The sequence below is a fragment of the Chanos chanos genome, chromosome 3 (assembly GCF_902362185.1).
Source record: "Chanos chanos chromosome 3, fChaCha1.1, whole genome shotgun sequence".
NCBI classification, from domain to species: domain Eukaryota; kingdom Metazoa; phylum Chordata; class Actinopteri; order Gonorynchiformes; family Chanidae; genus Chanos; species Chanos chanos.
Window position 1 is genome coordinate 10,206,471 of NC_044497.1, and position 23,712 is coordinate 10,230,182.

Below are 23,712 nucleotides of genomic sequence, written 5' to 3' on the forward strand. Positions count from 1 at the left end.
AACCTAAACCTTATGAGAGTCAGAGATCATTTCAAACCCATGCTGTTACTTAAAATGCAAAACTAGTGTGATTCATTATTTATGAAGGGTTTTCAGCAATGTACCTATTCAAACTAAAGTAATAATAAATGGATATATTTTTTTTATTCAGAATTATCCCTCAAAGATAAAAAGAAGGTCATGCAGAATGAACCTAGACAATTCAGGCACAAATACTTACTAATGAATACACTCTCTTTTAAAAAGCATGATTTACACAGGTGGCACAATTTAATGAATAACCACCACATCTTGAAGTAGCCTATTGATTGTGAAAATGCAAAACTGAAATAATACAGTAGAACACACAGTAAACTGTAATCATGCTTTGTGCTTAAGGAAACCAATAAATGTATATTACAAGGCATCCAAAGATTAGACACTCTCTTTCCAATACTGAAACAGAACTTCTTTAAACTCACTATTATTCAAATGCGACTCGGTTCTTTTGAAGACAGATACTTTTGATGTGCGGTAAATTCAGCCTCTGGTGTTAAAACTTTATTTGGACTAGAGTTCAAAGAAACTGAAGACAATAAAGATGCTATTAGAGTTAAGCCAGTGAGAAAAGTAAGTACAAACAGGAAAGAGGAGAGAGGAGAGGGAGGGGGGGGGGGGGGTATCTATGCTGTAGCTCCACAAAGCCTGGCTGCAGCTGCAATCTCTTTGGGGTCCTCTGCTCTGCCTGAGACCACAAAAGGCCATGTCTGTGGACAGAGAGTCAACAGAGCCATGTTACAGCACTAAAGTAATCCTGTCATAACACTAAACCATGATATCAACAGCTAACTCTTTTTTCCCCTCATAAATACATGTTAATGGACACTATGAAGTAAATAACATTTTTTTATTCTCTTCCACAGTCAAATGAGCATCAGTAATGAGTTCATTAAGGGAAATGCTCTTCAGCTATGTAAGTGGCACACAAATATAATATGTAATGTATTATATGTGATGTACATAATATAATATGTAATGTATACATAATACATAAATATGTATTTTACAGGTGAATATGCATGTATGCCCATCAGGAAATAACATTTATCAGTCTTTAACCACTGCATAGTGGGTACATCACAACATCACTGGCCTTATTTCTTTTTAAAATGTGTATGTGTCTTTTTTATATTAGACAGCAAGTAAACTAGAAAAACATGACAAAACTGAATAAAACACTCCGTCATACCAAGTTCACAGGATGTACAAAATTGTTTTCGAGTCTGTCGTCTTGTAGCAGCTGTCTGAGATGCGAAATGTAGCTAGAGGCGAGTCGAAGCGTGTCCAGTTTCGACAGTTTAGTATCCGCTGGAACCCACGGAAGACTCGTTTTCAGTCTAGAGAAAGCTTTGCTTAGAACTCGCATCCGCGCCCTTTCTCTCGCGTTAGCTGCGTTTCGCTGTGATTGGCGTCCATCCTTGTGACTCTTCAGTTGATGTCTATTGTGGGAATCAGTTCGCAACCGTTTGCTCTTTCCCTCGAAACCGTCATCAGCGCTGAACTCATCCTCTGAATTTTCGCCCGAGTTTAAGTGGACGTTTGGTGTCGTGTCGCGCATCGAACGTCCGCGGTGAACTTCCAAAGGTTGACAGGATATTTCCTGGGTGTCCTCAGCATCACTCGCTGAACCGGTGGACATGACAGCTTCACCTGTACTGGGACAGAGATGAAGTTAAGTGAAGTGATGTGATGTTGACAGGCAATATTCAACCTCTGTGCTGTTCAGCATTTCTTTTCTTTTCTTTTCTTTCTTTTTTTTTTCGTTTTACTGGGAGCCTAATGTCTTCTTCTCAGAGGATGTATGCTGAACAATTTAAAAAGAGATATAATCTCACAAAAGATAGAGAAAAAGGGGGGTAAATAATAAAATTAGATTTGGGTTTTTTTTGGTATATCCTTTCCTTCATTTTCCCTCAGTAATAACCTTAGCTATGACAATAGTGACAATGACATACTTTGTTTTACCTCTCCTCTAAAAGTTCCTCACAGTTGAGACTTTGCCCTCTCTCTCACCCAGCAGATTTAAGGGCTGGGACTTGGCAGTGGGACATCGTTTATGGGGGATCCTTCCCACCCCACCCCTTTTCTTCATAAGATTGTGCCTTTAGTAACGGCTGATTAAGCTTTAGCAGTATTGATAAGAAATATAGGCCTACAGAATAGGAGGAATGCATGGCCTATTTAATTTCACCCTTCGTTATTGAAAACAAAAATACATATAGTGTGATCTTTTGTTTTCTTTTGTTTTGTTTTGTTTCTGCTCTCTGCATCTACCTTCAGAAGGTTATCAAATGAAGCATTCATTTTGAGATGGCACAAAAGATATTAAAAAGGGCTCTTTTAATACTTTAATCAAGCTCACATATGAGGTATTCCCAAGACTGTATTCTGTACACTACACCAACATTCACTGCACTTGGCATATTATATGTAAACAAGCACTGATATTTTGTAATGTTTTTCTCTATAATTACTCAGATAATAGAAATGTCTGATAGGCTTATCAAAAGACTCTAATCCACTGGCCTTTTCACAGAGCTATTGTGTTTCTCTTCTTCTACAGTACTTTCACACACGGGCGCTATGCATTGGCCACAGCTGTCAGCACTTTACATCTGGAGACATAGCATGACTGAGGAAATGACTGTGTTTGAGTGGAAATTCAACACAACTGCCACACTTAATAGGATCAAACAGTGTCCTTTTTGCCAAATATGTTCAATATCAACATTTAACACATGTCAGGGATATTGTGCAGTAATAGAAGTCTGTATTGCTCGTAAAATAGTATGTGTGCAATATGAAAGGTGATGATGATGATGATGATGAGGATGATGATGATGATGATGATCCTGATCATGATGATGACGGGAAAGATCATCCCGCGCGGCAGTGATATAGAGCATCAGCGGAGCTGGACTTAATTTTGCTTAGGTTCACCCAAAACCTGATTATTTTAAATAAATTAACACCACAATTTAACTTTGTTTCACAAAGCTTAAGCTACTCATGCTCACAGAGAATGGTTAGCCTTGTCAGCCACCCTGTTTCTGTAATTAACCTCAGTCTTAAATACAATAAAGAGATACCTTTATTTATGTCACATATAAAACACTCAGAGTCCTAAGAGATGAGACTTACTGTAAATGATCTAGGATAATTTTTTACAATTATGGAATTTACACAACTTACTTGGGCCTTGTGTTCAGCACTAAAACAGACTTTTGGCATAGACGGACAATTTTTGTGTAACAGATATCCAATTCTCCTTAAAGTCTCCTTCTGCTGTCTTTGTCCTTCAGCAACTTGGACAGGTTTGCACTTTAACCTGAATTAACTTCTGGGAGAAAAGTTAACCCTGTGATTAAGTTTGAGTTTGAGAGGGAGGTATGTACCGGTAAAATGGAATGCTCGATTCATTCTCTGTGCTCTGTGGTCTTGGTTGCTTTGGAATTTGGGTTAAGTGTTGAGTCTGTACAACACATCACTCAAGAAAAAATGAGATAATGTATTTGAGAGAAAACTACAATGTTGTGTTCACTCCCAAAAGCGTTCTGGTTGATTGTTTGAATTATGTGCCTTTATACCTCTCTGAGTACTTTGAGGTATGACCCAAATAAGCCAATGTTTTCAGCATCCCACTATATTTCCAGCAAATCTGATATCTATGAGTGGTCATTCACTCTTAATTAGTGTGAAATCTAGATTTGGTATTACAATCATAGTTATGTGCCAAAGATTATCTAATAGCACAGCTGAGAGGCATGCTGCATTTCACTGTAAGTGCTTGCCAACTTGTGAGGGTTATGGAAGAGTGTAATGTAAACAGTGTATAACTTCACTGGTGTATCTGTCCTGTTTCTCAGTGCTTTAAAAACCTTCCTTTTATCTTATCTTATGAGCTTTGAAACTCTAGTTTTTGGCCACATTTATCATGGCTTTATGGATATGCCTTATCCCCAACTCCAGTAAGATATAACCCAGGAGGAAGTGTAGCATAAGTCAAACAGTTCTGTCCTCTAAGGGGACTGTGTCTCTCTCTTGTGTCCCCTCATCGCAAACCCAAAACCCCATAACACCCTGCACAACAGATTTATAAAGAGAACCAGGGAAGAGAAGCAATAGAATAGAATAGAATAGAATAGAATAGAATAGAATAGAATAGAATAGAATAAGATTCTTATTGTCAGATAAACTTTAATGGCTTGATATGAATTACATTCTTTTCCAGAGGACTGATAATCAAAACAACCTATCATCATCCCCACCAAAACAGCAAAGTGTACAAGACAGGAAGATGTTGACAATTCACTTTAAGGCCTCACAAGACTAGCAACAGAATTGTGAAACTTTGAAGGCACAGTTTTCCTTACAAGTCTATAACATTTCATGCATAATATTCTAAATTTGAGTTTCTTTAACATATGTGGTTTATTTGTATATTCTCAGGGGTACACCCACTTCTGCCCTCTCGGAAGAAGAAGAAGTGAAGGGCACGGCTTGCTCCCGGGGTGCAGTATTTCTCACGTTTCTCCCTCTCACAGGACAGGAATGTTTCCTAATCCAAGGACACATTCTCATGCTTCCATTAATCCTGCAGCCCTAAACTGTTTCACATGAAGGCTTCACATCAGCTGGACTAACTGTGTTAAAAAGGGATCATCGTTGAACTTTTCATCTGGTTGATATTGAATTCCAGTGCCCACAATGTGTGATCTGTACACACTGGCAAAATTCCAAACGGACAGCATTTTTGGTGGTACCGAAAGCTGTTTGTATTTGCGAATGAAGAGAATGACATTCCGGAAAATGCAAGGCATCAGTATCACTGTTTTAGGTTATCAGATTAAGACTAGAAAGTACATATTGCCAGATTTTTGAAATCAACTTTAGTTGTATGCTAAAAAGACTAAAAAAAAAAAATATCTGCCAGGAAATAGGACATAGATGACACAACATTTAAATGAATTAGACTCTAGAGTAAACATTTCAGTTGAATCCTCCTACATAACTGATAATTACATGGGAACTGCGGCTAAGCTCGATGTTGCTCACATTGTCGTGAGCTGGTGGTGCTCTGAGAAACGTGCTCATGTCTGTCAATAGGCGTGTTAAAGGTCATACAGTGGGCAGCCCCTTTCCCATTCCCTACAGCATCTGAGCAGAGCGACAGGTGCAGGGCTATGACATCATCGTCAATTTGCGCTCTCCTCCCGCCTTGGTTCCCATGGTCACCATGGCTTCGCAGCTGCAGTTTAAAAACAAATGGCGTGTAACAGCATCAGAATGGCCATTACGAAAATCAATGTGACCTGTTTTACTGCAGCCACTCATTTGAATGAAGGAGATTTAATTGAGTGTGTGACCTTGAAAACAGAGCAACTGCCTTGAAAAAAGTATTGAGAGCAACGTTCAGCTTTTTCAGTATATTCATCTGATTTTAAAAAAATGTTTTTTATCATTTAAAATGATCTGAAATGATTTTATCTTGCACATTGTGATTTTTTTTTTCCCCAATCAGAGTCAAACAGAATTCTAATGGCTGATGCAATGCTGAAGTCAGTTTTCCACCTGTTTTGTCTTATGTAACAATGCTGCTCTCATGAAAGTGTTTTCCAAATCTCAGAATCATGTGTAATGATGTAAGACTGTGAGTTTACTCCAAATGAATGATTCTCCGCATATAAGGTAGAGGTGCATACATAGACAAAGCGGATCTACACAGGTCATTAGGATCCAAGAGTAGTGTAAGCATTTCAGCATTACGATCAATATCACCTGTTAACAACCTAAATGATTAAGTAACCATAAATGTTTTGTACAACTGAAGGAGACACACTAGACCCCAGAAAACCTCTGACAGAGACATTTACCAAAGCAAAGGACTGAGACTTGGGAATTAAAAGGTGTGTTAGGCCGCAACTGATCTTTGGCTCTTTGTTTATATTTCTTACCCTCAGCATTTTGTGAAAAACCAGGACCGGCCTCCACCAGGTCTCATGGGTGGAACACAGAGGGAAGCCTCAAATACACAGGCATGCTTAGCATGAAGCTGAACATGGTATCATTTTCCCCACTGAAACTGTTAAGGCTCTAGCTAAATATACAGACTTAAAACCAAGAAGCTGATGATAAAGCATTTTCAGTATATCTATTTGATATGGAAAATAAATGTACTTTGACTACTCACATTCATCACTTGCTGCTGTTGCACAACACAGAGACATTTGAAAAGCGAGGCTGTTCAGATTTACCTCTTAATCCACTCTCTGTGAGATGGCCCTTGTATAATCTGTGAAATTATAATTACAGTCTGATAAACATGCTTATTCGGTGTAATGTCCTCTTCATGGGAATTTCATCTCTGTGTAGCTGAACCTTATAAACGATGTGTTGAATTATGCTCTCTGTGTAATAAATTAGAATTATGCTTGCTCTCTTCTCTGGTCGAACAGGCACGAATTTACCATTTGCTATGACAAAGGCTTGCAGGGTTATTAAGTCCGGGCTGTAGGCCAATTGGGATTCACATGCTAATTCTTTTACTCAAAGATAGACCCCTCTGACTGATTGGAGCAATAAATTTGTATCTGTGATGCTTCGCGTCGCATGGCTTAAAGCACTCTTTGGATTTGCCTAGGCGGCCGCGTCGGTCCATAAATCAAATGTTGGCCTTTCAAATACCCTTTCATGTCCATATCTTATTTCAGTGCATTTGCTGCATGAGTGTGTCTCTCACCACACTGTTCTGTAGTCCTGCTTCAGACACAGGATAATGACTACAGGAGTCAAGTCTGTAGCTGGTGAAGCCATTTTACGAACTCCCACCTCCAAAACTAATGTCTGCAGTACTCTGTATGGACTACATGCAAAATACAACAATTGTTTTTTGGGGTTTTTTTGCTTGTTTTTTCTTGTTTGTTTTCAGTACAGAGCCCATACAATGAAAAGTGCCACATTAAATGCTTCTGTGCTCCACACTGTCAATGCACATTAAAACTGTTCTACTGAGTTAAAGTTACAAATAGATATGTAAGATATGTATCAGCCAGCAGATGGCAAGAAAGAATACAATACAATGATAGATGAATATAAAGAATGAACAATATTTTGATGAAAATAAAAACAATTTAAAACAATCAATATAGTCATGATATGTAAACCATGCAAATAGAAGACATGTTATCCATCAAAATACTCAAACACAGACTTTTCTTGTCCTTGGTGTTATTAAGGTCAGGAAGAAAAGTCTGTTTTTGAGGGTTTTGACGTGGACCATATTCTATGTGTCCTCAGGTCACTTTCTGGACATATACGTTTGGATAAGCGGTATCCACTTGGACTTCTGTGACATACAAGGGCGACTGATCTCTTGGGGCCCGTCATATTCATCAGCCTCGGATGTAATCTCCATTTTCTGGATGATTAGTTTTAAGAGGTTATGCTGCTTCTCTAACATACTGGACATTTCCTTCAGCCTACCAAAAAAAAAAGAAGGAGAGAAAATCAGCATAACCTTTTTGAAGGTAAAGAAGGTCACACAACTGATAGCTAAGTACAGTGCTCTTGTACGCTGTATGTTTACACACTGAACACTAGAGGCTGCTCACACACAGTTGACGATGCTTTACGTGGACACAGATACACAAAGAGTGTGTCCTCTCCCTCTTTCCCTCAGTCTGCTACATTTTGTTCAAAAGGATAAACTGATATAGTGATATAGTAGTAAATAGTGTTAAATTTCAAGAGTAAAATGCCAGTCTTGATGTTGGTCATTCTTGTACATTTAATCATTTAATCACTGTTACTTTTCAGCAAGCTATTATAGCTCATGTTCTGTCTGGCTCTAAGTAGTGATGCCTTTAAGGACAGTGACACTTTAATTTTTTAATCCACCTTATTCATTTACGCAACCGTAAACACAGCACAGTCCAGAACAATTTTGAATATAAATTAAATAAAATTTGAATTAAAGTAAAACTGACAGTATAGGACGTTTCAGTGAAGTTTCCTGGGGACGAAAAGTTAGTCAAAACACTGAGGAGCAATATTTGTATTTTGCAATTAAAAGGTAAGCAATTTTAGAATCACCTGTATTTCTGTTTTCTTATCTCATGCTCCAGAGGGCTGTGCTGGTGAGAGTTGGCAACAAGGCGAGTGCGAATAACAGTGGCCTCCCTGTTTTTCCAGAAATGCCAAACTCCCTGCATGAGATATACCAGAAAATAAAATTATTAATCATTCACGAGGTTATGCATACAAACTGCAACATTTACAAGTGGTAAACACGAGGTAGAGCAGTTCTGTGACTAACTTCAGAGCACTTTCGGTTGGGATAAATCGTGAGGCATGGCTTGTCCACTCTTTTCATGAACCAGTAAGGCAGTTTCTCCTCCAGATTAGTGTGGAGACTGATCTGAAATGCCAAAGGTATCGATCAGAGGATTAACAATGCTGACAAACCTAAGGTTTCATGCAACATAGGCAGATTGCATGTCATCTCCTCACCTGCATCGCAATGCGTTTCAGACAGGCATTTCTCTGCACCTCAGCAATATCGCCGACCGCCAAACCGATCTGTGACACAAGTAGATCAAAACAAATAAATCCAACTTCTCTGCAATAGATGGAAGTGACAGTGACTCGTTAGGGCTGGTTTCAGATGTTTGTCAGAAGGTGCCTTACCATTAGATTCATCAGAAGAATAGGCATGAGGAGGACAAATAAAACAAACACACAGTAGGTAATCTCAGGAAAAGCCAGCAGTCCATTCTCATAGGCATCAAAGATGTTGTTCTGATAATTCAGCTCTCCAACAGTCATCACGAAGGTCTGTGCCAGTGACAAACTCATGGAACTAAACTCAGACTGATGAAAGAAATTCATATGATTGTTGAGCCAAGGTTCAATTGACAAACCAAATGAATAAGTTCTTTACAGTAAGGTGCAGAGTAAAATCTAGATGAAACGCACACGATGGAGCATTAGAGCATGGAAGGACAAGCCAAATGCCAGCAACAGGAATATGAAGAGAACGATAATGCTGACCAGCGTTTTGATGATCTCACCAAACATCACTACATATATCCCAAAATGCTCAAACCTGTAGGAAAGACACAGATGATATCACAATCATTTGAATGCAGAATCACGGATGCAGATTCGCTGTTGTATGACAAGGTTGGTTGGGGTTTTTTTTTGCATTGGCTTTCTGTACCTTTGCAGATAGAGGAGAAAGTTGACCCATGCAAAAAGAATGGCTAAAGCACCAGCTTCCCACTGCCACCGACAGCTCATGTTGAAAAACATGGGGACCACAAAGACCAGAGAGCTGATGGCTGTTTCCCAGTCAGACAGGTTGGAGGTGTCAAAGAAGTAACTCAGGCGCTTGAGGGAAAAGAAAACAAGATATATCACACTGCATCTCATAAGTAATTCAAATTCAAACGATAAAAAAAACAACCTGTACCACTGCAACTGAAAAAAGATCAGCAAGCAGACAGAACTACACAGCAAATTTGTACCAGAGTACAATTTACTCGAACTGAAGAAAATTTCACTCTGCCAGATAACAATTGTTCCCCCTCTGAAAAGTTTTCTTCAATTTGAGTAAATTTTACTCAAGTTTACTGTGTACTCTCCTGTTCTACAACTCTAGTGCAGCTCAAAAAATTAATAGGGAACCTGTGTGGTAAAGCTCAATGCCATGTGGCTTTTATTGATGTAAATCAAATGTACTGAGTCATGTGTGATGGCTTGGTTGTCCTTTGCTGAGTGCTAATGTCTTAAGTCCCCACTTAAAGGGAAAGGGAAGAGATTTATTGCTAAGTACAATGCGAGGAGTAGAGAGGTGAACATTACCTGCTGAGTCATTTGCACCACTTCTTTGCATATAGCATATATGTTCATGATGAGGACCATAAGCATACAGGCTGAGATTAAATAATTTTGCTGTGGAAGAGAGAGAGGGGGGGTGGTAGGGAGAGATGACATAGCATCACTAGAGTTATTAAATTAAAACAATAAAGGTATTATATGCGGTTATTTGACTTTTACTTTAGGTGATCCAATCTTATATCTAATCAATTTTTTTTAGCTAACGTATCAGCAACTGAAAAGCAAATTTCTTTATCATGCACATTTTGGTAAACTACTGGATAATCTCTGTGTAAGGCCTTTTATAGTAAAAACAAAAACCTCTATGACTCTCAAGTTAAGTAGTAGTATCAGCAATGAGCTTAGTCATGCCAAGAAAAAACAAGCAATATAACCCTGGAAAAAGTCTGAATGAATAGCACATAACTCATAATGAATGTGACTAAAAGACATACTACCAAGGTTACTACCAAGGCGATGCATTTGTGATGAAGATGACTGAGTGCATTGAAAGCAACACTACATAAACATAATCTTGCCAAAATAAAAGATGGTCACATGACTAACAGGCCATTGAAAGACATGAAATCACTGAGATAACATAAGCGAAACTCATATTCGTACATCATTACTAAATTTTAGACACTAGACTTTATTGCCCCTTTCACTGAACATATAGGACTTTATAGCATCAGGAGAACTTATGATGAAAGGAGAGTACCTCCATAAGTATTCATTGCATGCAGTCTTTTGGATTGGCATAATGAACCCTTTGTACAGACTATGTACCTCTCTGAAGGATACTGGCTTCAGGGTGACAGATGTTCCATTGGTAGAGTTGATTTGGGTTGGCCTCAGATTCACAATAAGAAAGGTCAGAGGTAGCAGGCCAAGCAGGTAGATGGCCAGATTGAGTAAATGAACTTTGCTCCCATAGGCCACCCTACCAAAAGCAAAAAACCCAAAACAAAACAAAACAAAACAAAAAAAAATATATATATATAAAGCACAAAGGCTAGCATAGCATACCAATACTGCATGAGCTCACGCTTTAGAATCTGTTCGTTTGAATATACGTCTAAAACATACACAAGTAATATCTTTAACATTAGTTCTATCTTTGTTTCAGCATTACACACCAGACTCACCATTTCGTCTCTAGGTATTTCTGACATACTGGATGAGTGAGGAGTTCAATGCGGTTAAATTGCACCATGGCCTGAGCAGAACATATAAATAAGCATTCAAACACGATTCCATCAAATGTTGAACAAGGCAAAGTTAAAGAAATGAGTGAAGCAAGGGATTTTGAAAAGTCTTACATTCAGTGCAATGAGTGGCTGAAATTTCCATGACTTGTCATTTTGAGCAAGCTTCCTGGCCTGAATGGGAGCCTGGAGCCAGTGAAAATGATACTCAATCTGCAAAAGACAAAGTAAATACCTACTCTCAAAACCAACACAAACTAAAACACCTCAAATTTCATGTAGTAAATCATAATATAGCATTTCTGGTGGGAACGTACATGGTAGTCGGCACTGTTAGCATCATGTTCTGACTCTTTCATGCAGCGGTCCAGAAGGTGCTGGTTGGAAGACAGGGACAACAGCATCATTTCCTCTCAGTATGGAGGTTCTTATGAATACATAATAAATTAATAAATAAATACATAATAAAATAATAGATAAATGATTTATATGTTTGCATATACTACAAAATGAATATACAAACCCTGAAAGACTCTGGGAGGAATTCGATTAGGTCCAGTACCACGCAACGGTTCGGGGAGCCTACCCTAAACCTTTTCAAGGCCTCTTCCGACCTGCAATAGTTTCATATCATTTACAAAGTTCACATCATTTATGTTGTTATCTACGGAAAATGTTAAAAAGCAAAGATTCAACTCAAACCAACATCCAGGGCAGCTTAAACATTCAAGGTTGTCCTATTTATTAATACTGAATTTTCATCTTGTCCATATTGCCTTAAGAAATACATACCTTGCTCAACATAAATATGTTCCTTACTTGTATGAAAACAATAAAAAAATGATCAAGTTACTACAGTTATGTATGTAGGTATGTTGGAAAATTTCATCAGGATAAACTGTGCAAACATTCTCTTTGTTTTATCAAATGACATCTGGTATATCTGTCATTCTGGTGTAACTCTGATCCAGTGGTCTGCCTTGCTAATATTATTGGTCACATAAAATGAAGCATGGTTAATTCACCACCAATCCTGTGACCAGATCACAGTATAAAAAGAGTCTCATTTAACTTTTGTATTGCTGACTTGTACAAGACTGTGCCAAAAGTTGTAGGATTTCTGAGATGGATTCTGTCAGTCGTTTTTCTTTTCCACATGTTCACAGCCACTCGCTGTATATGATCTTCTTATATATTAATACTTTGGGGATGCTAACCTGAAAAATGTCCTCTAATATATATAAATAGATAGATAGATAGATAGATAGATAGATAGATAGATAGATAGATAGATAGATAACTGCATTTAACTGCATTCTGAGAGGTGCAGATGACACAGGTGAGAAGATTTGAATTTTCTCACCTCTCGTGGTCGATGACAGCATTGGCAATATCTTTTTTACCATTCCGCACTGCATCGTGAACGAAGGAGGAGTCACTTTTGTTGAGAATAATTTCAGCCCCCCTGTCCAGCAGAAGTATAACTGCTGCCACATGGCCCTCTCTTGCAGCTATATGCAGGGCTGTGTTCTAGTAAACCATATACAAATTGCTTATCTCTCCATATCATCCACATTTAATAAATACTGAGATAATTTCTGTCTTGTGTCTAATATTTTGAAGGTAAAGAATGATTTGTGTTGTACCTGTAGTGTATAAAGGATTAGGTCTTGCATTTTGTTTTATTCCTTACCCCATCCTCATCGGTGTTGTCCAGCAGCTTGACGTTTGCCGCCAAAAGAATTTTCATGGTTTGAGTATATCCCTCAGCCGCTGCATGATGTAAACATGTCCAGCCTTTGTAATCACTGCAGATTATAACAGAGTTTAAACTAAACATACAGCTGAAGCTTTAACAACATCACGACATGTTGTCTGCCAAACCGTTTCTCCGCCAAATTCATTTCGCAGCATTCCAGTTTTGCTTAGTGTGTGGGATCTAAGAGTAAACCTTCAGAGAAAACTACATAAATCTCTGTGCAGGGAACTATATGTCAAAGTCAGGTCCATCTGTTCAGACGGCATTAGATGTTGTATAAGGTTCACTTGCCAGGTAAATGTCACAGAAAAGACAGCTCAAAAAACTAAAATTATTTATGACTGTCTCTGTTTTTTTGTTTGTTTGTTTTGTTTGTTTTATTTTTTTTTTCCACTTAAAAGATGTCCTTGCTTTCAGTCTTCTGACCATTGGAAGTACAGTGCATGACATTTTCCTTATTAAAGATGGATGACTATCTCAGTGTACCTCTGAAAGAGAGCCCCTCTCCTGAGCAGAAGTTCCACGACTTTAGTGTGGCCTCCTCTGGAGGCCAGGTGGAGTGGGGTCAGACCTTTCTCATCCTCTTCATTCAGCAGCTTGGAGTCTCTGATACTCTCCAGCAGTCTGTGGCATGTATTAATGCGCCCATATCTTAACAAGAGAAAAAAAAACTGAGATTCAGATTTACTTTTTGGAATGTATTTTAGTATTATACGTTACAGTCACATCCAGCCATTGCGTTTATCTACTATTTTTTTTGTTTTCACATTTTGTCATATTTAATTTTACCACAGATACATTATTTTTCTTAACAGTGAAGCACCACATATTATTGGTATATGTTAAATTATATTTGGTGTACCACTCTGCCATATAAGCAGGCATGACTTACTCTGCTGCAAAATGAAGCGCTGATTTCTTTTGCTTTGATTTGCGGTTTAGGCAGATATTTAGACCTAGCATGTTTTTGACAGAGTCATGGATGCCCAGTTTGCAGGCGTAGTGCAGAGGAGTACAACCCTCACTGTCCTCATCACAGAATAACTCTCTCACTGCATTGCTCTGTGGGCAAAATAGTAATAATGGTAATACAGCGGTAAAATATTAATACAGAATGTGAAGAATGGCTTGTGTTGTTGAGGGGAGGGAAAACAACATTAAAACCTTCTGTGATGTTGGTTGTGTTGGCCTACCTGCAAAATATTCTCAGGAATGTTTTTCAGTCCTTTGGGCTGGAAGGTGGCAAGGTGAAGGAAGTTCCGTCCCGATTTGTCCTTTATGTTGAAATTAGCGCCTAATGCAAGCAACGCAAATATGGCAAATACTGTATGTGTAATGCACTCTTTCAGATAATATGCTAAAAAATGTTGGCCAATAAATGTATACTGCAGATTTTTAGTTTTAAACTCTTGAAAAATTGATATAACTAAATATTGCCTAAAATATAAGTCCAATAACATACTAGCCTACCTTTTGACAGTAGAAATGTCACACATGCCCAGGCACCGCAGCTTGTAGCTAGAAGCAGCGGTGACAGACCCTTGCAGTCAATGCAGTTGATGTCAGCCCCCTTGTAAAACACAAATAAAACCAAAAGGCAATCTGAAATGACACCTTGTAAAGGCACAGTGGCTGAGGTTCTTGGTCTTTTAATAAGGTCACTTCCAAAGGGTTCATCCAGCTGTTTGAGTAAGCTCTCGTACTCAGAAATCTGTCTGTTGTTTCTCAGGCTGGCCACATGGCAGAATAAAGTGAATCACGATTTGTCTTTCTTTTTTTTTTATTTTTTAATCTCCATTCTTCATCATGTGACCAAACGTTTGATTCATTACATGTTTACCTTTGACACGAGATATTCAGCCAGTTCAACGTGATCAAATAATGTTGCTCTGCAACAGAGAGCGAGAAAAAAAAGACACAGTTGTATATCAGTTAAACAAACCAAAACCACACAAGCCCTGGTAAGGTAGGGCTAGGACTTTATTGACACGCTATCAGTCAAAGTAATGAATGATGTTCTGTTTTTTCCCAGTAGCAGAAAAAAAAAAAAATCAGCATTGCTTTTTGTGACAGAACAAAGGGACATCTGGGATGTGAAGATTTATTCAATCAAAATTTTGTTTTGTTTTCAGAAGACTAAAAAAACTTAAAGCCTTTAATCCCGCTACAGTTCATTTTAGAGGAAAATGAGCTAGGGGGTTCAGAGATCAGGTCAGCAATTTACTTAAACAAATCATAAATGCTAGCCTAAGATTTTTTTCTTTCTTTCTTTCTTTCTTTCTTTCTTTCTTTCTTTCTTTCTTTCTTTTTTTTTTTTTTTGGCTGGATTTAAGAACCTCTCAGACCAAGAGCATTCGGAGTCTGAATGTCTACTGAGCGTGTAGGCTCAAGGACAGCTCCATTCAAGCATTTCTGATTCAGCTAATAAAACCTCTGTCACACATCTGGAGCTGGATCTATTATATAAGGTCATGGTAGAGACACATTTTCGCAGAAAAAGGATATCTTCACATATCCTCACAAGTAAAGATGGCTTTTTGCTGCTTTAGGGGGGAAATAATGAAATAGCAAAACCTATATCCTTGGGCTAATGAAAAAGAAATGGTAGCATTTCAAACCTGTTGTTTTCTTCCCAGTCAAGTGTGAAATGGCTTGTGGCAGTTTTAATCACTTTTATTTATATAACCCTACTTTGGGAATTATGTGACACCATATTGGTCAGTCAACATTTTCCTCTTTATACATACATACATACACTGAGAGTACACAGATTAAACAGGCGCAAAAGGTTATACTTGTGAAGTGGAGTCTGGCTAGCGCCATCTCTGATGTTGATGATGTCCTCCACTCTGTTATAAGCTGAAAGCATGAGTTTGACGGCTTCCATGGCACCCTGAGTGCAGGCAAAGTGAAGTGCTGTAGATTTGTCGCACTGTTAAGACAGAGCAGTGAAGAGATGATACACAGTAAGATTGCAGTCTGCCATTAAGTCTCAGATAAGTGAGTCTAACAGGGTCAAGCCAGAGGGTCTCTGTAAGAGGAAGAGGGATAATCCCCTGTAGTGTTGTCGAGGAGTAACACAAACCATTAATGAGACTGTGGTGAATGGTGAGGGCAATGGACAGAATGGGCTTAGTTCAGTTCCAGCCTGTAAGTGCCTGTTATTTGTATCAATTTAGCAATCTGGAACTATTACTGGATGCAATGGTTCTGGTAAATCAGAGAGTGCTGCAGTGCACACAAATGAAGGCCTTTCTCTCTCGCTCTCTCTCTCTCTCTCTCTCTCTCTCTCTCTCTCTGTCTGTCTCTCTCTCTATCCCTCTCTCTGTGTTCATGTATGTGTGTATGTGTGTGTGTGTGTGTGTGTGTGTGTGTGTGCATGTTTATGAAAGACATAATCAAGCTATCTTGTGTGGTTAAGGATCTTCAGTTTCCTGTAATGTCACAAGACAAAGATAGACCACTAATGCAGGAAACGATGACTGACAAACCCATAAATGAATCTCACATGTGCCATTATAATATCATCTGCAACCAAAAGTCAACAATTGTTTATGATTTCATTAAAAGTTCAATCAATACTTGTCTGATCTAATCAGAACCTATGATTACCTGCTGCTGGTCAACTCTTGCTCCTTTAGAGATGCATAGTTTGATGACCTCAGTGTTTCCACCACGAACAGCCAAGTGAAGGGGGCTACTTTTAGACTTGTCCAAGTAATTTATGTGTGTTTCAACAGCATGGCCCATTTCTTCACCTTCACCAAACACAAAGAGAAAAGGCAGACCATCAGATTAAGACCCTCCCTTAAAATCTTCAAATAGATCAAATGTCATTCATCAAAAAGCTGACAATGAGGAATAGTGTTGGCAACCTAACTACGCAATGAAAAATAAGATAGAAATGAAAACAAAAAGTTACAAAAAGAAAAAAAAAAACAAGCAATGACAAGAGTGGTATCACAATAGATTGAGTTTGCGTTTCTTATTTTGCAAATGAAAATTAGCTGAGTCACTGTGTATGTGAGTAATATGCATATGAAGAATGACATCTTCCATTTAAGAGAATTAAGGAAACCAAAGAATTCGCATTTTCCACTAAGAAGAGTTCATGTTTTCCAACAATATATTTGCGGTGCCGTAGATCTTCTTCAGACAGTGCAGGAAATGACTCAAGATAAAAGAGCATTAGCGTTCATTCACCCTTTTTAAGGATCACATCCATGGCCTCCTTTGCACCTGCGAAAGCCACTGCATGGATAGCAAAATGGCCCAGCTTGTTTTGGTGACACAACTTTGCTCCATGCTTAAACTGTTAATGACAAAAAAAAAAAAAAAGAATGTTGTTTCGATGTTGCATAATCTTTGTGAAAGATTTCTGATTCCTTTGACATGCAGTTAATTACTTTCGGCGTCCACACAAGCCTCTGTTTGTGACTATCATTTTATACGCACGAGTATGTGCAGTGCCTGGCAGTTATTATGGGAGCATGCCAGCATCACAGGAGTGTTCCCAAGGTCCCCCTCTAGGTTGACATCTGTTTTGCTGCAGGACACCAGAACCTGTGGCGGGAGGAGACATAGAGATATCAACATCTCTCTACACTGAGGGTAATAATCATTTGTTATTCAAAAGTCCTCATGTGTTTCCATTTCCCAGTCTTGTTAGAGCGACATTATAAACCTCATATCTAAAATCAATGACATTAACATTTTATTGCAGCCACGTAATATTGTCCAGGCCCTAAACTTGTGTATCATACGACATGACAGCCAAAACACACGCCGCTGTGATATAGTACCAGTGAATATAGAGTTAAACGTGCTCCTGAGCTCTGGTTCTGCAACAAAAGATCTGTTAACTGACCTCCACCAGGTGGTTGTGTCCTCGACTGATAGCCAGATGCAGTGGGGCATTGAGGGATGTGTCCAGGATGTTGGGGTCAGCCCCCAGCTCCAGTAGCAAAGCGCAGCTGTCCTCCTGGTTCTCCTCAACAGCCCAGTGTAGAGGTGTCCTGCCCTGCTCATCTGTGGCATTTAGTGCTGAGGGCCATATCGTACTTACTTATCAAAGAAGCAGTGTTAGTTTAAGACAAGTGAGATGAATAACCTAACTCTAAGGTCTATAAACTTCTGAGCATACAGTGGTTGAATTCAGTTTAGAGTTAAACTCAAGTATAACTTAACTTTTTTCTTTCTTTTTTTTTAAGTAGCAGATGTTTCTTGAAACAAGTCAAATTCTGATCCATTTACCACTTAAGATGAGGAGATGGTATTGTTTGGTTGTTGGGTTGTAGGCTTTAAATGCAATAACATCAAAGGTAAATGAGTGGTCCCAAATTTTGCTGATCATACTTTTTTTCGATCAAAAGGCCAAAATGAGCTGTTCCCCTAGTACTATCCCAGAGAGAGCCAGTCTGTGATGAATTGTTGGCTTAAGGGGGAACAGATGAGTGAGTTAGAGATATCCCATACTATAAGAGTGTTTCTCAGAACCATCAGATACCCATAAAAATGTGATTATGAACATTGTCCTTTGGCCTAATCCCATTATGAAGTATTGTGTTACATATTTACAGTAAATCTTGTGAACTTTACTGAGCTTCATGTTGATTTTCCACGTGGTGTGATGCTGCACTTTTATACGTCCAAATGAATCTTACCATCAGTGCCGAGCACGCTCACTATGAACCGGATCACGTCCAGGCTCCTGCCTGAAGTCGCATGGTGCAGGAGGCTGGCGCCGCTGTCATCCCGTACGCTCAGGTGCTCTGGGTGATTCTGGCTGATGTTTTGCAGAGCCAGAACATCACCCCTGAGAGCCAACTGGCAGCAGGAAGATTATGAAACCATATTACATGAGAGCTGAGCCAAGCTTAAGGAGAAAACAACACTATAAAAATCTGATGTAGGTTGAGCCTGGCTGCAATTATGACGTCAGGTGAACGTGAATTTCTGCTTTCTCATCATGCGTAAGCATGAACCACATTCTCCAGTCTTATCCATTCTCATTCTTCTGTAAATGTTTACCTGTTCGCCTACCCCGCTTCCTCCCTAACAGCCACTTAATAAACACGCAGAAGAAAACATGGATTAAACATTGAGGCAGATATTTGGACTAACCTCAAAGTATTCTGGAGAAGCCAGGGTTATGTCATCCTCATCTATCACGCATTTATAGGAACTGTTTTGCCTCGTCAACTCCTCGCTGTTCTGCATTTGGGTGGCCCAGAGCAGTAATCATCGACAGACCCAAAGATAGTGGCTGAAATGTGGAAAACTTTTTAAAATGACAATTTTGTAATTTCAGGCAATCTACGTTTATGCTTGACTGTACTGTATTCATACCCGGCTCAAAGTCTGGTTAGGCTTTCTGGAGAAGTGAGTGAAATTATTTTTTTAATGCCCTGTTTGTTTTTAAAGTGCGCTGAGTGTGAGGTGAAAAGGATACCTCTGGCTAGAGAGCTAATCATGGGCACTGGAGTCCTTTAAGTGTTTTAAGTTTAAATCCCCTCTGTTTCAGAGAGCCATTACGCAGTTGACAGCATGGGCCCTGTGTCAAATCCTCTGAAGCTGAGTTCCACACAAAGGCATGATAGTCCCACAATAGAGCAACAAAACAGCAGAGGAACAGTACTATTATTATTATTATTATTATTATTATTATTATTAGTTTATGTCATCCCCGCCAGTTAAAGAATCACAATTTAGAGAACAATTCCTTCCAGACCACATACTCTCACTCTCGTAGTCAGAGTTCATCCCACCGCATTCACAACTAGGGGGAAATGTCCAGGGCCTCGGGTTTTGTTTTTCACTAAACTTTGTAACTAACAATCAATACAATGCAGCAAATCTGATCTTTTAGCTTCTCTTTTAAGAGGTCTATGAGAAGACAGCGATTATGGAATCAGCGATAAATCAAACATGTTCATGTGATCCTGGCACCAGCTGAAAAATGTTGATTTTGAAACACGTGCAATGTCTGCTGTCTAAGATGATATGGTTATTTTCATCTCTACTCAAGTAGTTAATCTAATAACTCTAATAACGTATTTTTGCCGATATCCAGTATCATCATGACTTTGCTCAAAATGATCAATTTAATTTATTACTAGCACTCTTTCTCCCGCTCATCACCAGATCATTCAGATTCAAGTCACCATTAACATCATATTGTATATCACTAAAAAGAAGTTAAAAAGGTTTCTCTCACAGTGTCAGAAAGTTCAGAAATGTAGATGTTCAGAAATGTAGAAATGCAGAAAAAAAAAGTTTAATCTACACACGCACACACAGGGGGAGAGAAAGAAACAGAGACAGAGAGACCGGGGGGAGGGGGGTGTAGGTGGAGAGAGGCAGAGAGAGAGAGAGAGAGAGCGAGAGAGAGAGAGAAAGAGAGGGAAGGTCTGCTGCAGCTATTGTTATTTGCACAGGTGAGCATTATTCATACCAGTAGCAGGATGCTAAAGAGGAGGTCTTCTTAAGACTCAATACTAGTTGTTTAATAATTTTCAGACAACTTATTGCTTAAAGAAGACACACTTTGCAGCAGTAAAAACTTCATGTGAGTCCAGATTGCTATGCTATATTGTAATATATGACAAGACATTACCGCAATACCCTGCAACGCATTGGGAAACAACAAAGAGTGTATTCAGACAGGTTTTTAAAAATCTCTATGGATAGAATCCTATGTTAACATTACATGCAATGGAAAGTGTTGAACACAAATAACCCAAAACATTAGAAGGGGACATGAGCTGATTAAAGCCCTTATGAAACTCATAAAAGGTTATAGAGGGAGAGGTAAACAATCCATATGCACTTGTTATAAAATTAGTGCGCTCTCTTTAGGTTCTCATCATCCTGAGCGTAATTAAATCGGCAGCAATCATACACACTTCACATCACAAACTGAATCACGCACACACACAGTCTGTGAAGAGTACAGAGCAGCTCAACCTTTTTTTTTTCCTTTTTTTTTTTCAAGACCTAATTAACACTGTACATTATCATTACAGTTTTTCACCACTTTAAGTTTACGTTCAAACTTTTCTCTCCCAGCCTCAGAAATGGAACATGTTCCTTGTGAGCACAAGTTATCAGTAGCACCCTTGAAAACATTAAAAAATAAAGCTGAAAACATTAAAAAAATAATTTAAAAAAAAAGTGCCTAAAACTTAAACGTGTTCGATGATGACAATCTCGTAATGGAATATCTTATACGTTCTGTGTGAGTAAAAGAGTAATTTCTGTTAGATAAACTGATAACACAGGATGTCTCTTTAGTTCAAAGTAAACAAGTTGCCTGGCAGTGAGCAAACAGCTGCACCATATTAGCAAAATACAGTCTGTGGTGACATATGCAAACAAGAGACTTGATTGTTGAATTACGCAAACGAAACTGTCTTCTTTTTTTTCCTTTAGACAATACCTTCAAAGTTTTGACTGGAAAGAAAAAGTAATGACTCACTATCTTTCCAGTCATAAAGAATAATGAAAAATGAATAATGTTGGTTTTAATGTTGTTTTAATGATAGCAAGAGGAGTGTTTGGTTAAATCCATAAAATCATTATGACCATTAAGCCATATTTTTTCATTTTCAAGTTCTCAAGTTCTTAATTTATTGCTATGTCACAGACACAGCATTAGCACAAACTTATCCTGAGTAGCTCCCAGTGAAATCTCTCACTGAATGAATCCAGATATTTAAAAACAAAAATGACCATTTCAAACAAAATGAAATCAGACAGCAACACATAAACATGATTATCAAGAATTGAGAGGATGGACCAAAGAGATAATCACTTTATTACATTCAATAAATTAATAGCATAGTCAAATTGCTCTCTGTCTTAAAACCATAATAATAAAAGTTAGCATATCTGATTGTGCTGAGATTGATCCAAATGGCTTTAACTAACAGCCTTTAGGAAAGTGAGACATTTCCTACCTTTTTGGTGTGGATGCTGAGTGGGTTGTGCAGAGTACTCTTCTTATGAACAGCCTTCCAATGAGGAGGATGTTATATATCCTCTCTGGTCAAAGGGATCTTATTACAGTGGCTCTTTGATGGAGGTAATTTCCTATGATGTAATCATAAACAGCATGCTAATTTAACCCATGGTCAAGCTTTAAACCCTTTTCAAAACGCAATGGAAACAGCTTTATTTAATGACAACGCTCAACCTCACTACTGATGTCAACATACAAATGTTTTATAGAAAGTTTTGATTCCAAAAGGTTGTTGATCTATTCTGTGCCCTTTTTTTTCTTTTTCTTTTTTACTACTGAAGCAATTCTGAACTAAGAGAAAGTGTAGGGGACACATGAACAATATTTGCAATAAATACAAATATGCATAGTAGTATTACTACTATTTGCCACATCATCAAAGTAATTCAACTCTGTTTGCAAATGAACACAGTCTCTTTCAATGTCTATTCAAACAGTAGACTTCAGAGATGAAAGCGCTGATATACATTGTGGGTTTCATCATTAAGCACAGTCTGACAAGGCCAGGTCCAATCTGTCTCAAAGGTAAATCCCTTGTTTAGTACTCTTTCACAAAGCAGTGTACAGCTAGAAGATCAAATCAACATGAACTCAACTGCACTCCTTTGGTTGTTGATTGTAAGGATTATAGAATACCGCTTTGGGGGAGAGAATTAAAAATGGGTATAATGTTTATCAGGCAGGATTATCAGATAAGGTATATCATTAACTATGGATTATGTTGTATTATGAAGGATATCAAGTAGAGCCCTGAGCTCTGATGTAACACTCTTGAATAGAATATATAAGGTTTTGTAAAATAAATAAATAAATAAAAATACTCTAACTAAATTGCATGTAGTGATAAAGAGACAAGATTCATCCGATACTTTCAATTATAAAGTCAAGTTTGGTTTGTTTCCTTGTTAATTTTGACTGTTTGTTCTCGTTTTCTTCCCCTCAGCTTTTCAAGTTTTTGTTTCCCGTTATGTTTTAATGTATACTTACATTGTGTTCAAGACCTTCATAGTACCAAGGCGGTTTATCTCTGACACTTAATTTTATCCCTACACAATGTACTGTATTCACTGTACATGACTGTGATTACTGCACCCGATGTATTTCAAAGTTAGTCAGTTTCCTTGCTTTCAATGCCCAAGGCAAGCTCTAGTATTGTTTATGATAATGTTAAAGTCCAACTCTATTTAGTTTTATAGTCCCTGAAAGAGCTGCCTATGCACTGAATATGTACTTACTTGACTTCTGGGACATGTCATTTTGGCTGGTTTTATTTGGATGGTTTTATTTAAAAAGACATAGGATATTCTGTTTGGGGAGAAGATTCAATCTTTAATTTGGTCCAGAGCATAGAAATAGTTTGCACAGTTTATTTACCTCTTATTCTATTGTAAACATTTAATTAAATATTTTGGCTCCTTGACAGCACTACATGAGTTATATGATATCATTTGTATAGAAAAAACAGGAGTTTGTTTTGCTCTGGGATGCAGAATTTTATTTTATTTTTTTAATTTGCCTGTGAAATGTTTCACAAATATCCTTACATTGAGGAATGATTTGCAGTGACAGGAATCACGCCTGCAGATAAAATAAACTGAATTGTTTATCAGCATATTTTGATGTTAAATTAATGGACAAATTTGCTCCATTATTATCGAGGGCTGTTTATAGTGACTAAGCAAACATGATGACATGTGATAGGACAGACTTTTCAAATTATATGGATGATCATGAATAGTATAGGAGGACTCTAATAGAAGTTTACAATCAGCCTGGTCTCATTAATTTTCATAGGCAGTCATACGAGAAGG

General features: G+C 38.1%; 2 protein-coding genes across 2 annotated transcripts; both read right to left on the reverse strand.

Moving 5' to 3' along the window:
- Positions 1 to 662: 662 nt before the first annotated feature.
- Positions 663 to 6,852, reverse strand: msc (musculin (activated B-cell factor-1)). The gene is made up of 4 exons (XM_030767550.1): positions 6,784 to 6,852; positions 5,095 to 5,287; positions 1,229 to 1,689; positions 663 to 746 (listed from the first exon to the last, which is right to left on the reverse strand). Exons 1-4 carry the CDS (start codon positions 6,850 to 6,852, stop codon positions 663 to 665), a joined length of 807 nt encoding a protein of 268 aa, XP_030623410.1.
- Positions 6,853 to 7,336: 484 nt separating this feature from the next.
- Positions 7,337 to 19,101, reverse strand: trpa1b (transient receptor potential cation channel, subfamily A, member 1b). Its single transcript, XM_030767551.1, has 27 exons — positions 19,006 to 19,101; positions 18,546 to 18,708; positions 17,750 to 17,925; positions 17,338 to 17,445; positions 17,086 to 17,194; positions 16,495 to 16,640; positions 15,678 to 15,814; positions 14,723 to 14,771; positions 14,353 to 14,452; positions 14,076 to 14,176; positions 13,775 to 13,944; positions 13,369 to 13,533; positions 12,817 to 12,931; positions 12,487 to 12,653; positions 11,647 to 11,737; positions 11,441 to 11,500; positions 11,238 to 11,336; positions 11,064 to 11,134; positions 10,705 to 10,858; positions 9,901 to 9,990; positions 9,257 to 9,426; positions 9,013 to 9,142; positions 8,725 to 8,907; positions 8,548 to 8,616; positions 8,354 to 8,455; positions 8,131 to 8,243; positions 7,337 to 7,517 (listed from the first exon to the last, which is right to left on the reverse strand). Exons 1-27 carry the CDS (start codon positions 19,099 to 19,101, stop codon positions 7,337 to 7,339), a joined length of 3,315 nt encoding a protein of 1,104 aa, XP_030623411.1.
- Between the last annotated feature and the right edge of the window lie 4,611 nt (positions 19,102 to 23,712).